The sequence below is a fragment of the Saimiri boliviensis genome, chromosome 9 (assembly GCF_048565385.1).
Source record: "Saimiri boliviensis isolate mSaiBol1 chromosome 9, mSaiBol1.pri, whole genome shotgun sequence".
Taxonomy (NCBI): domain Eukaryota; kingdom Metazoa; phylum Chordata; class Mammalia; order Primates; family Cebidae; genus Saimiri; species Saimiri boliviensis.
In genome coordinates, this window is record NC_133457.1 from 63932274 (window position 1) to 63947875 (window position 15602).

The 15602-nt window shown below is 49.6% G+C and overlaps 1 protein-coding gene across 3 annotated transcripts in view; it reads right to left on the bottom strand.

The window, feature by feature from the left end:
* The window catches only part of SCN10A (sodium voltage-gated channel alpha subunit 10), a 99139-nt gene that overhangs the window by 11687 nt on the left and 71850 nt on the right, over positions 1-15602 (bottom strand). For 2 of the 3 annotated variants that reach the window (XM_010341490.3, XM_010341488.3), the window contains 8 exons: positions 15261-15401; positions 13532-13655; positions 12375-12529; positions 8827-9000; positions 5376-5498; positions 3544-3828; positions 2259-2312; positions 1208-1345 (listed from right to left, as the gene is read on the bottom strand). In XM_010341490.3, the coding sequence (XP_010339792.1) occupies positions 1208-1345; positions 2259-2312; positions 3544-3828; positions 5376-5498; positions 8827-9000; positions 12375-12529; positions 13532-13655; positions 15261-15401 (1194 nt within the window). The remainder of the gene's footprint in view (positions 1-1207; positions 1346-2258; positions 2313-3543; positions 3829-5375; positions 5499-8826; positions 9001-12374; positions 12530-13531; positions 13656-15260; positions 15402-15602) is intronic. The other variant, XM_010341489.3, reaches the window with a different exon arrangement.

The window sequence follows — 15602 nt, forward strand, 5'->3', positions numbered from 1 at the left end:
GAGGTCATGCTGAGAACTCTGACCAAGGATTCAGTAGATGCAGTTTATCAGTGACCCCAGCCTGGTCTCTGGCTCAACTCCCTCCATGACTAATATCTCCCTCTGTAATCTGTCTCTAGGCCTCAGTTTCCTCATCCTGTAAAATGGGAGAAACGATTGCTTGAATAATCTCACACTTCCCCAGGGAACCAGTCACACTGATCAGCACTGTCTTGTCGCAGACCTATCCTGCCCTCTTCTTATGCCCAGAACCCTGGGTAAGGATTTCCTGTGAGTGGGATGCCTGCCCCACTAGGTGTGTATTTTAAATTGTTAGTAGTAACAGGTGCTCACTATATGCTCGGTCCTAACCTCAGTGCTCTTTGTTCAGGGTTTTGTTTACCCCTGACCACAATCCAGAGAGTAGGTATTATTAGCCCCCACTGAATGAATGAGAAAACTGAGACTCAGAGAGGCTTAAAATATTGCCAGCACGAGCCATCCACAAGTAGTTGAGTCAGGAATGCAAACCCAGGTTTGCATGTGCTCCGTGACTTACCCATACAGCTCCTTTTCTCTCTGGATCTCAGTGACACAAATCTAAAACAGCGCCTATCTACTTCAGGGGTACGGAGGGCATTAAATGAAAGGATAATATGAAAGTGCTTTATACCTTTATTGCCCTGCTATTTTCTTGTAAACATAAGAGGTTATCTGGAATTCGATTCCTATTCATGAGAGTCAGCAGCCTTGGAGCCACAAGCCTTCCTCCCCATCCCAAGGAGGGTTGGGATTTTGCCGGTGCTGGGCCATCGCCTTTCCTGAGGTGTCCCGACTCAGTCCTTTGTGGGATCAGAGCCCTCAGAAGAGCAGCAAGTTCTGGATCCCTTTCTTTCCTTGTTTGTATTCTCCCAGGGCTTACCTGGAACACATCTAACACACCTGATCTAACACACCTGGAACGCATCTAACACACCTGGTTCCAGCTGGGAGGACCAAGGTCCCTTTGGGATGGGAACTCTGGGTGAGGATGTTAGAGGGCATTGCTGGCAGAGAGAAATGCAACTCCTCCAGCAGCAGCAATTAGGGAGCAAGGGTTAGCACTGAAATTAAAGTGAAGGGCTGTGAGGAGTGTTGGCTTTTGTCGGGAGGCCAGACCTGGCTGAGGAACAGGAAATAGATGGCTTACCACTACAGCAGAAACCAGAAACCCCCGAGCCCCACTTATCTTTTTTTTCTGTTGATTGAAGTTGTCAATTATGACCCCAACAAAGAGATTCAGTGTGAAGAAGCCTCCGAAGATGATGAAGATGACGAAGTACAAATACATGTACAGGTTGTCCTCCCACTTGGGCTGCATGTTGACCTGTGACCAGACAAGGTACAGTGGGAAGGAGGGTGGGTGTCTCAGTTCAGGCGCACTCTCAAAGCCAAGCCTGAGACAGGGGCCTGGGCACAGGTGATTTAACTGGGAGGTGATCCAAGAAGCGGGAATGAGGGAGTGGGGGAGAAAAAGCGGGAATGGGAGAAGAGCCCGTGACGAGGCTGTTGGTAAGCAGGACGTCATTGTGGGCAACTGGAGCGCAATCCTGCTGGGTCCTCTGAGTAACTGTGTAGAGCACATGCGGGGTTGGATCACCAAGGGACAGGGAAGCTGGGGCATTTGTCTACAGACTCCAAAACTTATTGGTAAGGGTTGCCTCTGGGGACATTACATCCCCATTCCTTGGGCTCCCCCAAGCTGCTGAACATGCTCCTAAGCCCTGAAGTCTTCAAACAGAATCAGAAGTGCAGCCTGCAGGTGAAATCAGACGTGGGCTAAGGGAAGAGGCAGCAGGAAATCTACAGTGCCTGCCACAGGAGGAAGGGGCCGTTCCCCGGCAGTGTCTCCCCAGCCCGGCTTTTTTGATAGTTCCTGAGATTCTACCTCATTCCTTCCAAAGCCCCTTGATTCTAGCCACTACCCTAGCCATGCTCCCACCCCTGACCAGGGAGTGGCTCGCATGAACTGCCTCTTAGAGGTTATCTGATGCTTTCCTCCATGGTGAGCAGAGGAAGGCCTCGAGAAGCCTGGGGAGTGTGCATGAAAGGGAATAGGCTCAGTGGCTGAAACACCCATGGAGAGCCAGCTAGGCAGTGCTGCAGGCAGGCAGAATGTGAAGCTGCGGGGTGATTGCCTCTTCCAGCACCAGGGTCATCTCCATTTCATTTCAAATGCAGACCGATATGGGTAGGATGCTCGGAGGGTTGGGCTACAGGCCCAGTGGGCTGAGACTCACCTCCCGGGAATCGACAGCTGCATACATAATGTCCATCCAGCCTTTAAAGGTTGCCTGGAGACAAGGAGCAGAGACCACTCAGTGTCTGCCCACTCGTCTACACTGGACCCTTCCCAAGCCATGGTGACCAAGTGAGAGAGGGCAGAGTCCTGAGTCGGAAAAGGCTTGGGCAGAAAGAATAACAGGGAAGGCTCCCTTGGGTTACTTGACTAATCCCATATGTTGATCTAAAGTCATTCCACATATGGCTGTTTAAGAATAGGGTGGCATTAAAGACACAGAGCCTTCCAGAACCTAGTACGAACTGAGGATTGTGTGTCTAGGTGTCTGGTTCTAATGCCAGCTGCTACCAGGCTGCTCTGTGCCCTTGCCTAAGTTTTCCCCTCTCAGGGCTGCCAATTTTCTCAGCCACTTTCCCACCTCATGCACATGAGGTAAGAATGGGACATCTTCCAGATGGAGCAGTTGAGAATAGAAGACCTCCACATTCCTGCCTTCAGCTTTAGCATTCTTGAGGTCTGGAACCTGGGTGTGCCTTTCAGCATGTTCAGAGCATGAAAGACATCTCAGGTCTTGCACTCCCAGGCCTGTTACAGCACTTGATGAGCTGTTTTGATTCCCTTATTAGTCTGTTTCTCTCATGCAGCATCAGTGTTCAAGGCCAGTTCTGGGCTGTATCTCCCAGGGCTGAGTTACCATGCCTGGCATAGCAGAGCCACTCAGAGATTATTTGTTGAACACATGCAAGAACAATTGGTGGAATGTAGAAACTCAAGAGTAACTGCATGACAAATGTATAAGTAATTGTACTAACCCCTGAATGAACAGAGGGCTGAAGGAACAGGTGGATGAGGGCAAGGAATAAATGACTGAATGGATGACGAAAGAAAGAAAGGTGGTGTGAATGTGTTTGACTGTCATTATCACTAACTTATTACAATAGATCTAATTAGATATAATTTATTACCATTTAGGAAATGATGTGAAATTGAAGACTGAACACACAGCTATGCCTTGTCTATTTTGTACAGGTACTGTGTTTTAAGTCACCACCTTTATACTATTCTATTAGCCCACACTTGTGTAATTGAACCACTGTGAGATCATATTCACTAGGAAGGCCCTCTAGCCTCGTGGTGTGGTCTGGAGGAACAGAGAATGACCTTAGTTCACACTGAGTGCTACTCCTTGCAATGTCCCCACATAGCATCTTCTGGCCACCCAGACTCTCCATCTTACTGAGCAGCCAAAGCAAGAGATATGGTCAATGTCACGGTTGACTCACCACCTGCAGAAGTGCAAGGTAACCCATTGCAACATTATCAAAGTTGACTTTCACGTTGACCCAGAAGAAATTGCGGGTGGAGTTTTGAATCTCACACTCAGTCTTGTTATTCACAATTGACAAAGGTACAAGAGAAAACTCTCCATCGGTATAGTTGATGCATCTCCAAAACTTCCCGGCGAAGAGGTTCACACCCATGATGCTGAAGATGAGCCAGAAGATGAGGCAGACGAGGAGGACGTTCATGATGGACGGGATGGCGCCCACCAGGGCATCCACCACCACCTGGTGGGAGATAGAGAAGGACCTGGAACCTCCCACCCCCTCTGCTGGATTCTAGCTCTTTCTATACTCATTCAGGCTGCTTCATGAGCCAGTGGCCTTTGGAAGCAGCAAGAGAAGTGGGTTAATTAGTGCAGTGATTCAGACTCAGAAGACTGAGAGACACTGGGCAGCTGGAGATGGATTTAGACTTTCTTCCCTAATCCTCATTCAGGGCGGGTTGCAGTGAGGAGATGGATGGGTTTACAAGCATACCCCACTCATTTAGAGGTGTGAGTGTGTGTGTGTTGTACTTGCACATACAGCCTTCTAGAACCTTGACTTGCTCTTCTTAAATACCACACATAAAGCACAAATGCAATTTAAATACAATTTACAGTATGAATTGGTCAAGAACTAGTGAAAACCTAAATCCATATTCACAAAATACCTCATTTGTAAATAAGCAAATGAGAACCTATTAGATACAAAATAAGATAAATTTCAAACTATTTTGATCTTCAGCTCCTAGTGTTTGGAAAGGCACAAGTTAATTTCAAAAGCCCGCTTTCGTTTCTGAAGCCATGATGACTGCTTACAGCCAATGACAGTGGAGCAAGGCAAAACCTTACTTTCTGCTGGGGAGCCTTTTGTGCTTATGAAGAAGAGGTGGGTGTCAATCAGCAGTCCCTAAGACAAGGCTCAGGCTGTGAGCATTCTGTCCTGACGGAGGCAGTGAGGGCAAGGTGGAGGCTGACGGTGGTGGATAAGGTGGATGGAAGGGAAAAATCTGAAAACTCTTGATTGCGTTAGGTTGGAGAGAAGAGGCATTCTAGTGCGTGGCAGCTGAGGCACTGAGCTGATGAGAAGTATTAGATGAAAGACTCACTTGTCATGGAAAGGCGGAGAACTTGAGATGTTCTGGAGATGTTGGCAATAAGAGACAGAGTTGGGGGATTGAGATAACAGAAGCTTGTGGAGCCGTGATTCAGGATCATTCACTAAGAGCAAAGGGAGTGATGTCTGAGTCCTGGTGGCTGTGAAATTTATGGGTGACAAGGGAATAGGGGGCCACAAAAGGACTTGAAAAAGAACTAAGAGAGTTAGGACTTGCAGCACCATCAAAGTTAGAGCAGGAAGCAAAGACTCAGAACCTACCTTTGGAGGCGGGGCCCGGAGCTCAGGGTTGGTGGGTTGGAGGGCAAAAACGGGGAAACATTACCAAAAACTGCAGATCAGATAAGGTTTTTGTTTGTTTTCTGAGACGGAGTCTTGTTCTGTCACCCAGGCTGGAGTGCAATGGCATAATTTCAGCTCACTGCCACCTCCACCTCCCGGGTTCATGCGATTCTCCTGCCTCAGCCTCTCAAGTAGCTGGGATTACAGGTGCGCCACCACAGCCGGCTAATTTTTGTACTTTCAGTAGAGACGGGGCTTCTCCATGTTGGCCAGGCTGGTTTTGAACTCCTAACCTCAGGTGATCTGCCGGACTCAGCTTCCCCAAATGCCAGGATTACAGGCATAAGCCGTGGCGCCTGGCCAGATGAGAGAAGTTTTAAGACCAGACTTACCCGCATGCCTTCAAACCGAGACAGAGCCCGCAGCGGCCGCAGAGCGCGAAGGGTTCGAAGGGCTTTGATGGGAGCCACTTCAGAATATTCCAGGATCTTCGCTGTGAGACTTGTCAGTGAGATCTGAGTGCAGGACAGAGCAGACACACCATTCTAGGTTCCAGAAGGGCGGTTCTGGTGGAAGGAGATGGGAACTCCCTGCCGGCCTCCCATCCGTACATGGCTAAGCTGTTATCCTAGCTCCCACCTTATTCTGAAATCCAATGATAGGTCTAGAAAGAGTTCAGTCTTTTCCCTTTATTAAAAATTTTATTCATCACTCTCTTAACAATCTGAGCCAGAAAAACTCAGTCTCAAACATCACCAACCCCTAGTATGTAGGTGGTCAAGCTCCCAGTGTATTAAATCAACCCATCCTTTCCTCTCTAGGGGCAGCAATCAGGCCTCAACAACCTTGAAACTGACTATTAGAGGCTTGGAGACATGATGTCCCTCATAGGGGCCATGCTGAGGGTCTGTTCTGAGGAATGTAGTAGTCTCAATTATATTCGCTCAGAGAAGTGGGGTGGAAAGAATAGTGGTTTGTGTGGGGTCTTGTTTTTTTTTTTGAGTCCTGATATTTTTGTGACCTTGGATTAATGCCCTCCTAGTCCAGGGTAGTTCTTTGTAAAATGAAAAAGTCAGACTAAGAGAATTCCAAAGTTCTGATAGCTCTGTAGTTCTTCAAAAATTTCTGGTATGGGTCCATGAGATTTTATCAGCTTCAGTAGATATCTGAGATATGTTGATTGACTTGTGAGCTCCTGTTGGTCTGTTAGCTAAGTGGTGGTCCAAAGACGGGAAAGGACAAAAACTGATACGGAAAAAAAAAAAAAGGTCATCTTTGCTAGGAACTTTGAAGGTGCAGGGAGCTGTCATGTACATGGGCTTGAGCCTGATGGGGCTATGAACCTGTCCTGTGAGATCTTAGCCATGCCATGGATGGTGGGCTGAATTCAGGCTCAGTTTATCCAGGCAGCTAGGTGGGATGTACACAGGAGCTTCTGAAAAGAAGGGCTTTATACTTGAGTGCCCCCAAGCAATGCCTGTTCTTTGGATGAGTGTCTTATTCTACCAGGACAAAGAGCTGGAATAGAAAGAACCCCCTTCTTTCATTCATGCAAGGCTCCAGACACCAACAGGTGAAACCCAGCTGCCTTGCTGCCTGGGGGCAAGGTTTGGGGTCAGTGCCATGCTGAATCCTATTCAGTCTTTTGCTCGGCCCCCGGGAAGTCTGCCTCCCATGGATAATCTGCAGCTGCGGCAGACAGCTTCTGGTGCCTCTCCAGCAAAGTCCATCCACCCAAGCCCACTTCCATTCCTGCTGCTCAGCCCACCAGCCTCCCAAGTGATCTTCAGACCCCAGTACTGCATCCAAGCATCTATTCTCCACTGAAAATCTCATTCTGATCATGTCTCTCTCTTACTCCCAAACTTCACTGGTACCTTATCACCCTTAGGATAGATAGTTGAATGGAAGGATGGAAGAAATGAAGAAAGAAAAAAGTAGGACAGCAGGGAATAGTGGATGGATAGATGAGATGGGGGGACAGGAGAAGGATGGGTGTCTGGGTGAAATGGCTGATGCATGAGTGGAAAGATGGGGAGTTGGATAGAACAGATGAATGGAGGAAATTAGTCATGACCGGAAGGTTGACAGGATGGATGAATGGATGATGAATGAAAGTGAAAGGGATGATGAACAGATAAGTGGAAGAAAGGAAGGATGGATGGTTGAAGCAAGAATGGAAAGATGGAAGCATGAGTGGAGAGAAGGATGAGTGAGCAGGAGAATGCTTGGATGGAAGATGCATGAATGGGTGAACAGAACATCAGATGACTGGACAGTTGGGTAGAAGAATGAATCAAAAGATAGAAAGATGTAAGGGTTTAGGATGATGAAGAGACGGCAGGAAGTTTAGGATAAATGACTGGGCAGAAGAGAAGAGGGAAAGAAGAATGGGTATGGACGGATGGATGGAAAGAGAGGACTGACGGAGATGTACAGCTGGAAGAAATAAAGATAGATGGATGTTTGGGAGGAAGGAAAAAGGAAGACTGAATGGTTGGGTAGGCAAATGGAGAAACGTATGGAAGGAAAGGTGGGTGGTTGGAAGGAAGAATCGGTAGGAGGATGGATGGAATGAGTGCGTGACTGTTTAAGGTGATTAGGACTGAGACTGGTGAGACTGACATCGGCAGGAGTGACTGTGCCCCTAACTGGGGTGGGGCACCCGAATAAATAATTTTCCTTTCATTTATGGATAATTATTTTATATGCACAGAAGTATCGCTCATGCCTCAGGTTTCAGGCCTCACAGCTAATCCCTGTGGTACCGTGGCCTAAAGCTGCTAGAGCATTGGCATCAGGGAAGAAGAGGATTGAAGGCACAGGCCTGCTGTGGAGGACCTGCCAGCACAGGAGGCTGGACAGGATGTTCCGTGCCAGACCTCGTCCAGCTTCAGGAGGCAAGCACCAAATACAGACACATTTCCTGACACCTCTGCTGTGCAGACCTTGCTGCTGGCAGCTGCTAGAGTTGAACAGGCAGAGACAAACACAGCACATGCCTCACCCTGCTTGCAGGAACCCTCAGCTATTTGGCAGTGAACAAAAAACTCAGGTAACCATGTTGCAAAGTGGAGAAGGTAGGGCCTAGGCAATGCAGTAGTTAAGATGAGGAAGAGATGACGCTGAGGAATCACGTCTGATGTGAGAAGCACACAGTACATTCCTTCCTGCAGGGTTTGCTGGTCGCAGCTGAACACATAAACCCCAGCTCATTACCTCTCCAAATGGGCCCTCTGTTCCTTTCAGTGCCACTGGGAGGGAGGCAGCAGTATAAGCCCAGTGGTTCTCACCATGGCTGCACTTCAGAAATGCCTGGAGCATTTATAAAATACAGATGCCTGGGCCACCCAAGATCAATAAGATCAGAATCTCTAGGGTAGTGGTGTTCGTTCACTGCATATTTCAGAGCTCCCCAGGTGATTCTAAAGTGCAGCCAGATGTGAGGACCACAGAGCAGCAGGTGGGAAGATTCTCTGCGCTCACAGTTCATGGCTCCCAGAGGTCCGGAAGCCCCATCTGTGGATGCAGGACCAGAAGACTTCTGAGAGCGGCATGCGTCATCTCACGTTGGATGTAAAATGCAGCGGATTGCAGTGGTCTTTCTGAATAGAGACCTAACGACTCACCTAATGGTCACTATTGTGTCACAATCATGTGCTGCCTGGACTTTACCACTCATGGGTGTGCAGGGCTAGCCTCAGACTCTCACTAAATGCTCAAAGCTTTTCTTTGAAGTAGCCCATGAGGGCGGCCAGGTCTCTGAGCTTCTTTTGCACAAGCTGTAGCCAGGAATCAGAGGGGAGGACCCCAAACCCCACATGTTCCCACTGAGCCACTCACATTCACAATGAGGAAGTCCAGCCAGCACCAGGCATTGGTGAAGTACTTTTTGAAGCCATAGGCCACCCACTTAAGCAGCATCTCGAACACAAAGATAAAGGTGAAGACCCTGTCCGTGTACTCCAGCAAAGCTTTCACCGTAGGTTTCTGGTCCAGGTAATAGTCTTCAAAGGCCTGGAGGGAAGAAAGGATGCAGAACCGCAAGGTGCCCGGACCCACAGCACCGGGGCCCAGACCTGTGAGGACCCAGCAAGCCCTGTCCACAGTCCCTGGAAGGGGAGTTGGTACAGCTTGCCAGTAGCATTTTGTTTGCTGAGGGGAGGAGGTTCTGTGAGCTACAAAGCATGGCTTCCTCAGGACCAGCAGGGACACGCAGCCCTGCTGATACTTGCAGGGATGCTGGATGCAAGGGAGAAAGAAAACCTTCTCAAATTGGATTTTGGAAGTGAACCAAAGGGATGCTCACAGTGACTTTGTTTAAAAATAAAAGCATCAACGGATGTTCACAGGCAGTTTACAAAAATGAAAGTAAGAATCGCCAACACACCTCTGAAAAAGAATGTTCTATCTCAGTGGTAATCAAGGAAATTCAAATTAAAAGAAGACGCTGTTTTTGTTTTATCAGACTGGTGGGGATGGAAAAGAATGGGGGAAACCCCAGGACGCTGTGGCTGTGGGGAGCTGCCACTCTTCACACGGGCCAGTCCTGTGTGAAGCCAAACTGGCAGTGTGACTCGAGGGTTTCAGGAACCCAGCAAGCCCTCCTTCAAGCACTTATCCTAAGGACACTGGAGGCCGTTGGTGCCCACTCAGGTCCTCTCTAAGGGGCCAGTGCCCCGATTCTTCATCTGCTGGGAGTGTCAGCTGCTAATAGTTCATCGATGCAGACACCCCCTTTACCTAATGGCTTTGCAGGGCTGGAGGGAACTGTGTCCATCTTGGGAAATGCTTATCCTCCCCCCACCCCGGGGCCGCCCTTAGCCAGGGACACTGGCAGCGGGGTGTGCAAGGCTGCCTCCTTTCCCTCAAGGTGGGACAGCTCTGTGGTGCCCTCTGTGCTTCAGGGCTTTCCATGGGATCAGCCAAAGCCGGTTTTCAACTGAACCCACATCTTTTCTTAGTTTCCAGTTATGTGTCTAGGATCAGGACTAAGACAGGAGTCTATCCAGCGTCTCTGGGGGAGCACACATAGGGAATATTCCATGTGTATTAGAAGTAAACATAGCAATTGGTTGAATAAATTATAAAGGAATGTGTTATAGCCATTAAATGACATAATATGAGGAAATTTACTGAGGCTATTGAACACATGAATGTGGTTTTATTTTTATAATAGGTGTATATTTTATGCATAAGAAAGATGAGAAGGAGGTATACCAGAATGCTTTCAAAGTGAGCTTTTCTCTGAGTGATAGGGAAATGGATGACTTTTTTTTTCCTTTACCTTTTTCTATAATTTCCAAGTATTTTTTTTTGGTACTTTACTTTGTCAGATGAAAATGCATGTTATTTTTAAAAGGTACTCAAAGTGAAAGCCTGAAGAAGACTAAATTTGGTGCCAGCCTGTTCAGTCCCATGGGGAAGGAGATGAGAGGGAAGGGAGGGCTGCAGGGGGGCGGGCTGGGCTGGAACAGTGCTGCTGGTCTGAGGTTCCTCCTGGGAATGTGGGGGGGGTGGGCCGAGGTGTGAGGAGAAGGGGGTTAGAGAGAGAAGAGAGGGAGCAAGGAAGAGCGGAGAAGAGAAGTAAGGAGAGAAAGCCCATGAGCCAGTGCGGCAGTGAGGGCAGCAGCTGGCCCACAGCACATGTGGTTATTATTTTAATCCAGGAGGACTGGAAGGAGAGGAGCGCAGGTGTGGAGAAAGCACTGCCCAGCCCCCCCTTGCCCTGCAACTTGGCCTCTGCACAGTGCTGAGGTCTGTGAGGACAATGACCGCCCTGTGCCAGGTCACTGGGCACCTGCAGCCGCTGCCTCACCTTCCCCATTGGACCCAAGATGGCAGACCAGTCCCTGCCCTGAAACTCTATTCTCTGTTGCTTTGCACCATGGCCGCCCTGGTTTCCCTCCCGCCTCTCAGATCCTGCCTTCTCCTGCACCTGTGCCCCTCCCTAAGGCCGAGGCCACACACCCAACAGTTTTGTCACCCTTCCTGGCAATCTGGCATTTAGGTGGAGGCCCAGATTTTTAGTAGGTGTTTTTCTGTTTGTTTGTTTTTTGTTGTTGTTTTTTGAGATGGAGTCTTGCTCTGTCGGCAGACAGGAGTGTAGTGGCATGATCTCAACTCACTGCAACCTCCGGGATTCAAGCGATTCTCCTGCCTCAGCCACCTGAGTAGCTGGGACTACAGGGACGCGCCACCACGCCCAGCTAATTTTCGTATTTTTAGTAGAGACGAGGTTTCACCATGTTGACAAGGATGGCCTCGATCTCCTGATCTTGTGATCCGCTTTCCTCGGCTTCCCAGAGTGCTGGGATTACAGGTATGAGCCAGCACACCCGGCCTAGTAGGTGGTTTTTGGAGATTAAATACATATGAGGCGTAAGACAAGTGAAATTACTGGGAGCCGTGAATCAGAAGAGTGGGGCTGTAGTTCTAGCCCTTCTACTAAGTACCTGTAACCCTGGACTCTAGTCCCAGTCCTTCGACTAATTAGCTGAAGCCCCTCATATCTTCGGGCTTCGACTTCCTCACCTAGAAAATGCAGACCCCTGGGGATGGTAAGTCTCTGCCTGTGTCTACGTCTACCTTGGTCTGTTGGGGGAGTAGTTGAGATTGTATAGGAAGCCTAAGCCACAGTACAGAGAAGAACCTTCCTTCTTTGCTCTGCAAAGCCCCATATTCAGCAGCCAGGGCCTTAGAGGTGTCTCCTAACGCGGAATCTCTACTCCCGTAAGGCCTGGTTATTCAAAGTGTGGGTCACCGAGGGCAGCAGCACCAGCATCACCTGGGAGCCTGTTGGAAAAGCAAATTCTCAGGCTCTGCCACAGATCTATGGAATGAGAATCTGCATTTGAACAAGCTCCTGGGGCATTAAATGTTGAGGAGTGTTATTACAATGATTTTCTGTGAGCTTTAAAGGAGTAATCAGCAGCATTTGGAAGTGGTTTGATAAGAAACGATAGTCCTCTTTGTACTACAGGTCTTCAGAGAAGGCTGCATATCCTGTGTCAGGGAGTCAGAGGGTGGGAAGCCAGGGGCTTTGGGATTAAACAAAGGCAAAGCTGAGGTTTGCTACTGACAAGTCGGACCTTGAATGAGTCTTTTAAACATTTAGAGTGTCAGTTTCCCTATCTATACGGTGGGGGCTTACACTCTCACTCAAAGGCTTGCAGCCAGGTTTGGCAGGCCATGGCACGGGCACCTGAAACACCCCCCATGCCCTGCTGCTAAGAGGGGCCCTATCCTGGGTTGCAGCTCTTCTTCTAGTAACAGGTAGGGGACTTTCTGCTCAGGAGTCAGGAGAACCCACCAGTGCAGCTCCAGGGCCTTTGGATTGCAGGAGATTCCTATCTGAAGGATTTGGGGTCAAGGACTGTGCCTCCCCTTACCAGAGATCCACTGCTGAGCAGGATCATGAAGATGATGAAGCTCTCAAACCAGCTGTGCTCCACGATACGGTAGCAAGTCTTGCGCACCTCCCAGCCCACGTCCCATGGACTCTTGGCGGTATCCACTTTGCAGCAGGGGCAGCGGCGAATGCATCCTGTGGGGAGAGGTGGCTGATGGTGGGTGATGCCCACTGGGCAGAGGGGATAATTTCTGCTCCTGCTGCAGAGAAACCACTCTGCTAGGAAACCTACTCATCATCACCTTGGAAAAGAATTCTTTCCTGGAATGTTGGAGAAGAGGGGTCCCTTCCAGGCAGTCCCTCAATTCAGACCTGCCGGTGTTCCTCTCCATCATCAGTCTTGCCCACTCTGATGTTTTCCTAGCCATGCCCTTCTTACAGATGGTACCAGCAGTCCCTGTCCTTCTGCCTACCAATACCTTGAAAACAGACAAGCTATGGGGTACGAGCCTGGGGGAGTCTGAGGGGGGCTCCGGGCCCAAGCTGAACTGGGGGGCCATGACATGGCTGGGATGGGGATTGGGTCCAGCCCACCCCAGGATCAAATACAACTATTAATAGAAACTCAAGTGTTTAAAATATTTTGTCTATGTGTTTTTAGAAACCATTGAGAACACAATTCCCTTCATAGAATGGACTCTTGATTCATTGATTGCACAAGTATTTATTGAGAATACAATGTCCCTCACTGCTCTGAACACTGAGAAGAAATGTGACTAAGACACAGGTTCTGCTTTTAAGAGCTAAACAAAAGACTGAGGGAAGCAGGTACATCACGGTCCTCCTCTGGGTCCTTCATGGTCCAAATCAAGAGTTTTCGGTGGTGACCAAGAGGTCTGGTTTAGAACTCAGGGAGGGGTTTTTGAGGGTAACAAGGAAGGCACACATCTCTCCGTGCTGACTGACAGGGCATGGGAGGCAGATACCACAGCCAGGCTGCTGCCAGCCGGGGCACGTGTGTCTGATGCTGGCGCCCTCAAGCCTGGCAGTGAGGCAGCAAGTAGGCGTGGCTCGTTTGTCTCCTGTGGACCCCAGGCCAGCGCCCTGGACCCAGAAGTTCCCTGGGTGAGTGTTTGCTCATCCGGATTCTGGCCCTAATCAACATCAGTGTGAGGGAGCCTGTGGCTGTCCCTTTACCTTCTGTGAAGCAGTCCTCTGGTTCTTCCAGGTCATCTGCCAGCTCAGGGATCTTCCTCAGGATCTCCTCAGGATCTGGGCAGTCCACGGTGCTGCCCTCAGAGGAGCTTGTGTCGTCCACTCCCTGCAGGGGAGAAGCCCAGGGCAGTGACCTTGTCTCTCCGCCGGACCTGGGGAATCTCATGCGGTCACGGCAGGTCCAACTGCGCCCGTGTTTGGTGCCTCGCCAGCTGAGGCCTGGAACACTGCTGTTCTCCCTGGAGCCCCAGAGGCTTAGCTGTGTGAGGCTGTAAACCTTTGGGCCCCTGATGGAGTGCTGGCAATGGCCCGAGACACCGTAATTACACCCATAACGACTCTCAGCATTCACTGGGCTTGAATATTTAATCATGGAGTGCTGCTGCAGGGGCCTGCTGCCCTCCTGGCAGCTCCAGCCCTATAATGTCTCCAGATGAATTCAATTAGGAGTTGAAGCTGCTCTCATATTAGTAAACCTGATAGCTTGGCTAATGGACCCAAATGGTGGGGCGGGTCCCCATCTGTCGCTGTCGGGCCCCTCCTGCCTAGCCGGGGTCATGGGCAAGAAAACAAAAACAAAACCAACACCCAGAAGCTGCGTACTGAAAACATCGAGTAGGGACAACTGGCCGGGGGAGTCCTTGGAGCGTTCAGGAAGAAGCATGACATCTACATGCGGAATGTGGCAGCCTTCCCCCAGTGGGAACCGAGCGGCTTATGCTCGCCCACACCCCCTGAGCCGGCCTCAGCGCTCCCTCTTATCTTACCCTGCTGTGGCCAGCCTCACCTAGGGCACACAGCCAGTAGCTGACATTCTTCAAGCTGAAGGGCTTGATAACTCTGGGGATGAATTATGTCTTCCTTATCTCTGTTGAGCCCGGTGCCTGTCACACAGTCAGCACTCAGTGGCTGGGTGTCAAATGAAACTCTTGAATTGAAGGCAGTGTTAGTAAAGATGCTAAACTTTTATAGACGCCTCTTTCCCTGTAGCTTGTTTTCTTTAATATTTGTAAGCGGAGCCATAGCATTTCTTTTTACCTGTTATAAGACAATCCTAAACCTCAAATCTTACAGCTCGGACTCTCTGAGGCTGTAGAGAGCCTCTCCTCAGCCCCAGGCTGTTTTTGCCTAGAGAAAATGATGTGGACAAAATGAAGGAGGGAAGAATCACAAGGGAAGACCTCCTCCTCCAGGAGCACCTCCAACTCTCTTTGCTGGCTCTGAAAAATATTTGACGTTCTTTGTGCATTGCCTTTTTGTTTCCTTTTTTCTTGGCTGTCATTTTCCGGCACTTAGACTTTGTTTCAGGCAGGAGCTAAACATTTGACAAGCCACAGCTCCGTTTAAGCCTCAAAATAATCCTACTAAATAGGCATTACCCTTCAGTTTCATGGATGAAGAAATGGAGGCTCAGAGAGGTTTAGGAACTGGTCTTACGTCCCACAGCTTGTGGAGTCTCACTCTTTCCTCCTCTCCCTACAATGGTCCTGGAGTGAGGCTGTGGCAATGGCAGGGTGAAAGTGGAAATTCTGCGGATTGGCAGGAGGCTGGGGGGAGGGTGGCTTCAAAAATTCCCAGGATGAAAAATGAGGTTATGTGGTTGAGTGCAGTCTGGAATACCCGACCCTCACTACCACCCTCCAGCCTCTACCAGCCCTCTGGTCAGTGCCTGGCTGGCTATCCGACCTCTCCAGGAAGCTCACATACCTACCTCTGCAGGGGCCTGAGGAACAGCCTCGTTTTTCCACGTCTCACCCAGGTATGGAGCCAGGTCCTCAGATGATGTTCCAGAGCGTGGGCTCCTGGGTGTCAGGAGGTCCTCACACCTCTCGACTTGCCGCAGTTGCTCCTGCTAGTGACAGAGGGTTCCAGCTGGGTGCCTGGTCCCACCCTTAGATGACCAGTTCTAAATTTGAAGGGATCTTGCACATCACGGGCTGCCAGAGCCCAAGGTTTCATATATGCAACTCACATACAGACAGACAGACAGACACGTGCGTGAAGTCAGCATGAAGACCGTAGCTACACAGATCTGTGTTTTATCCTTGGCTCC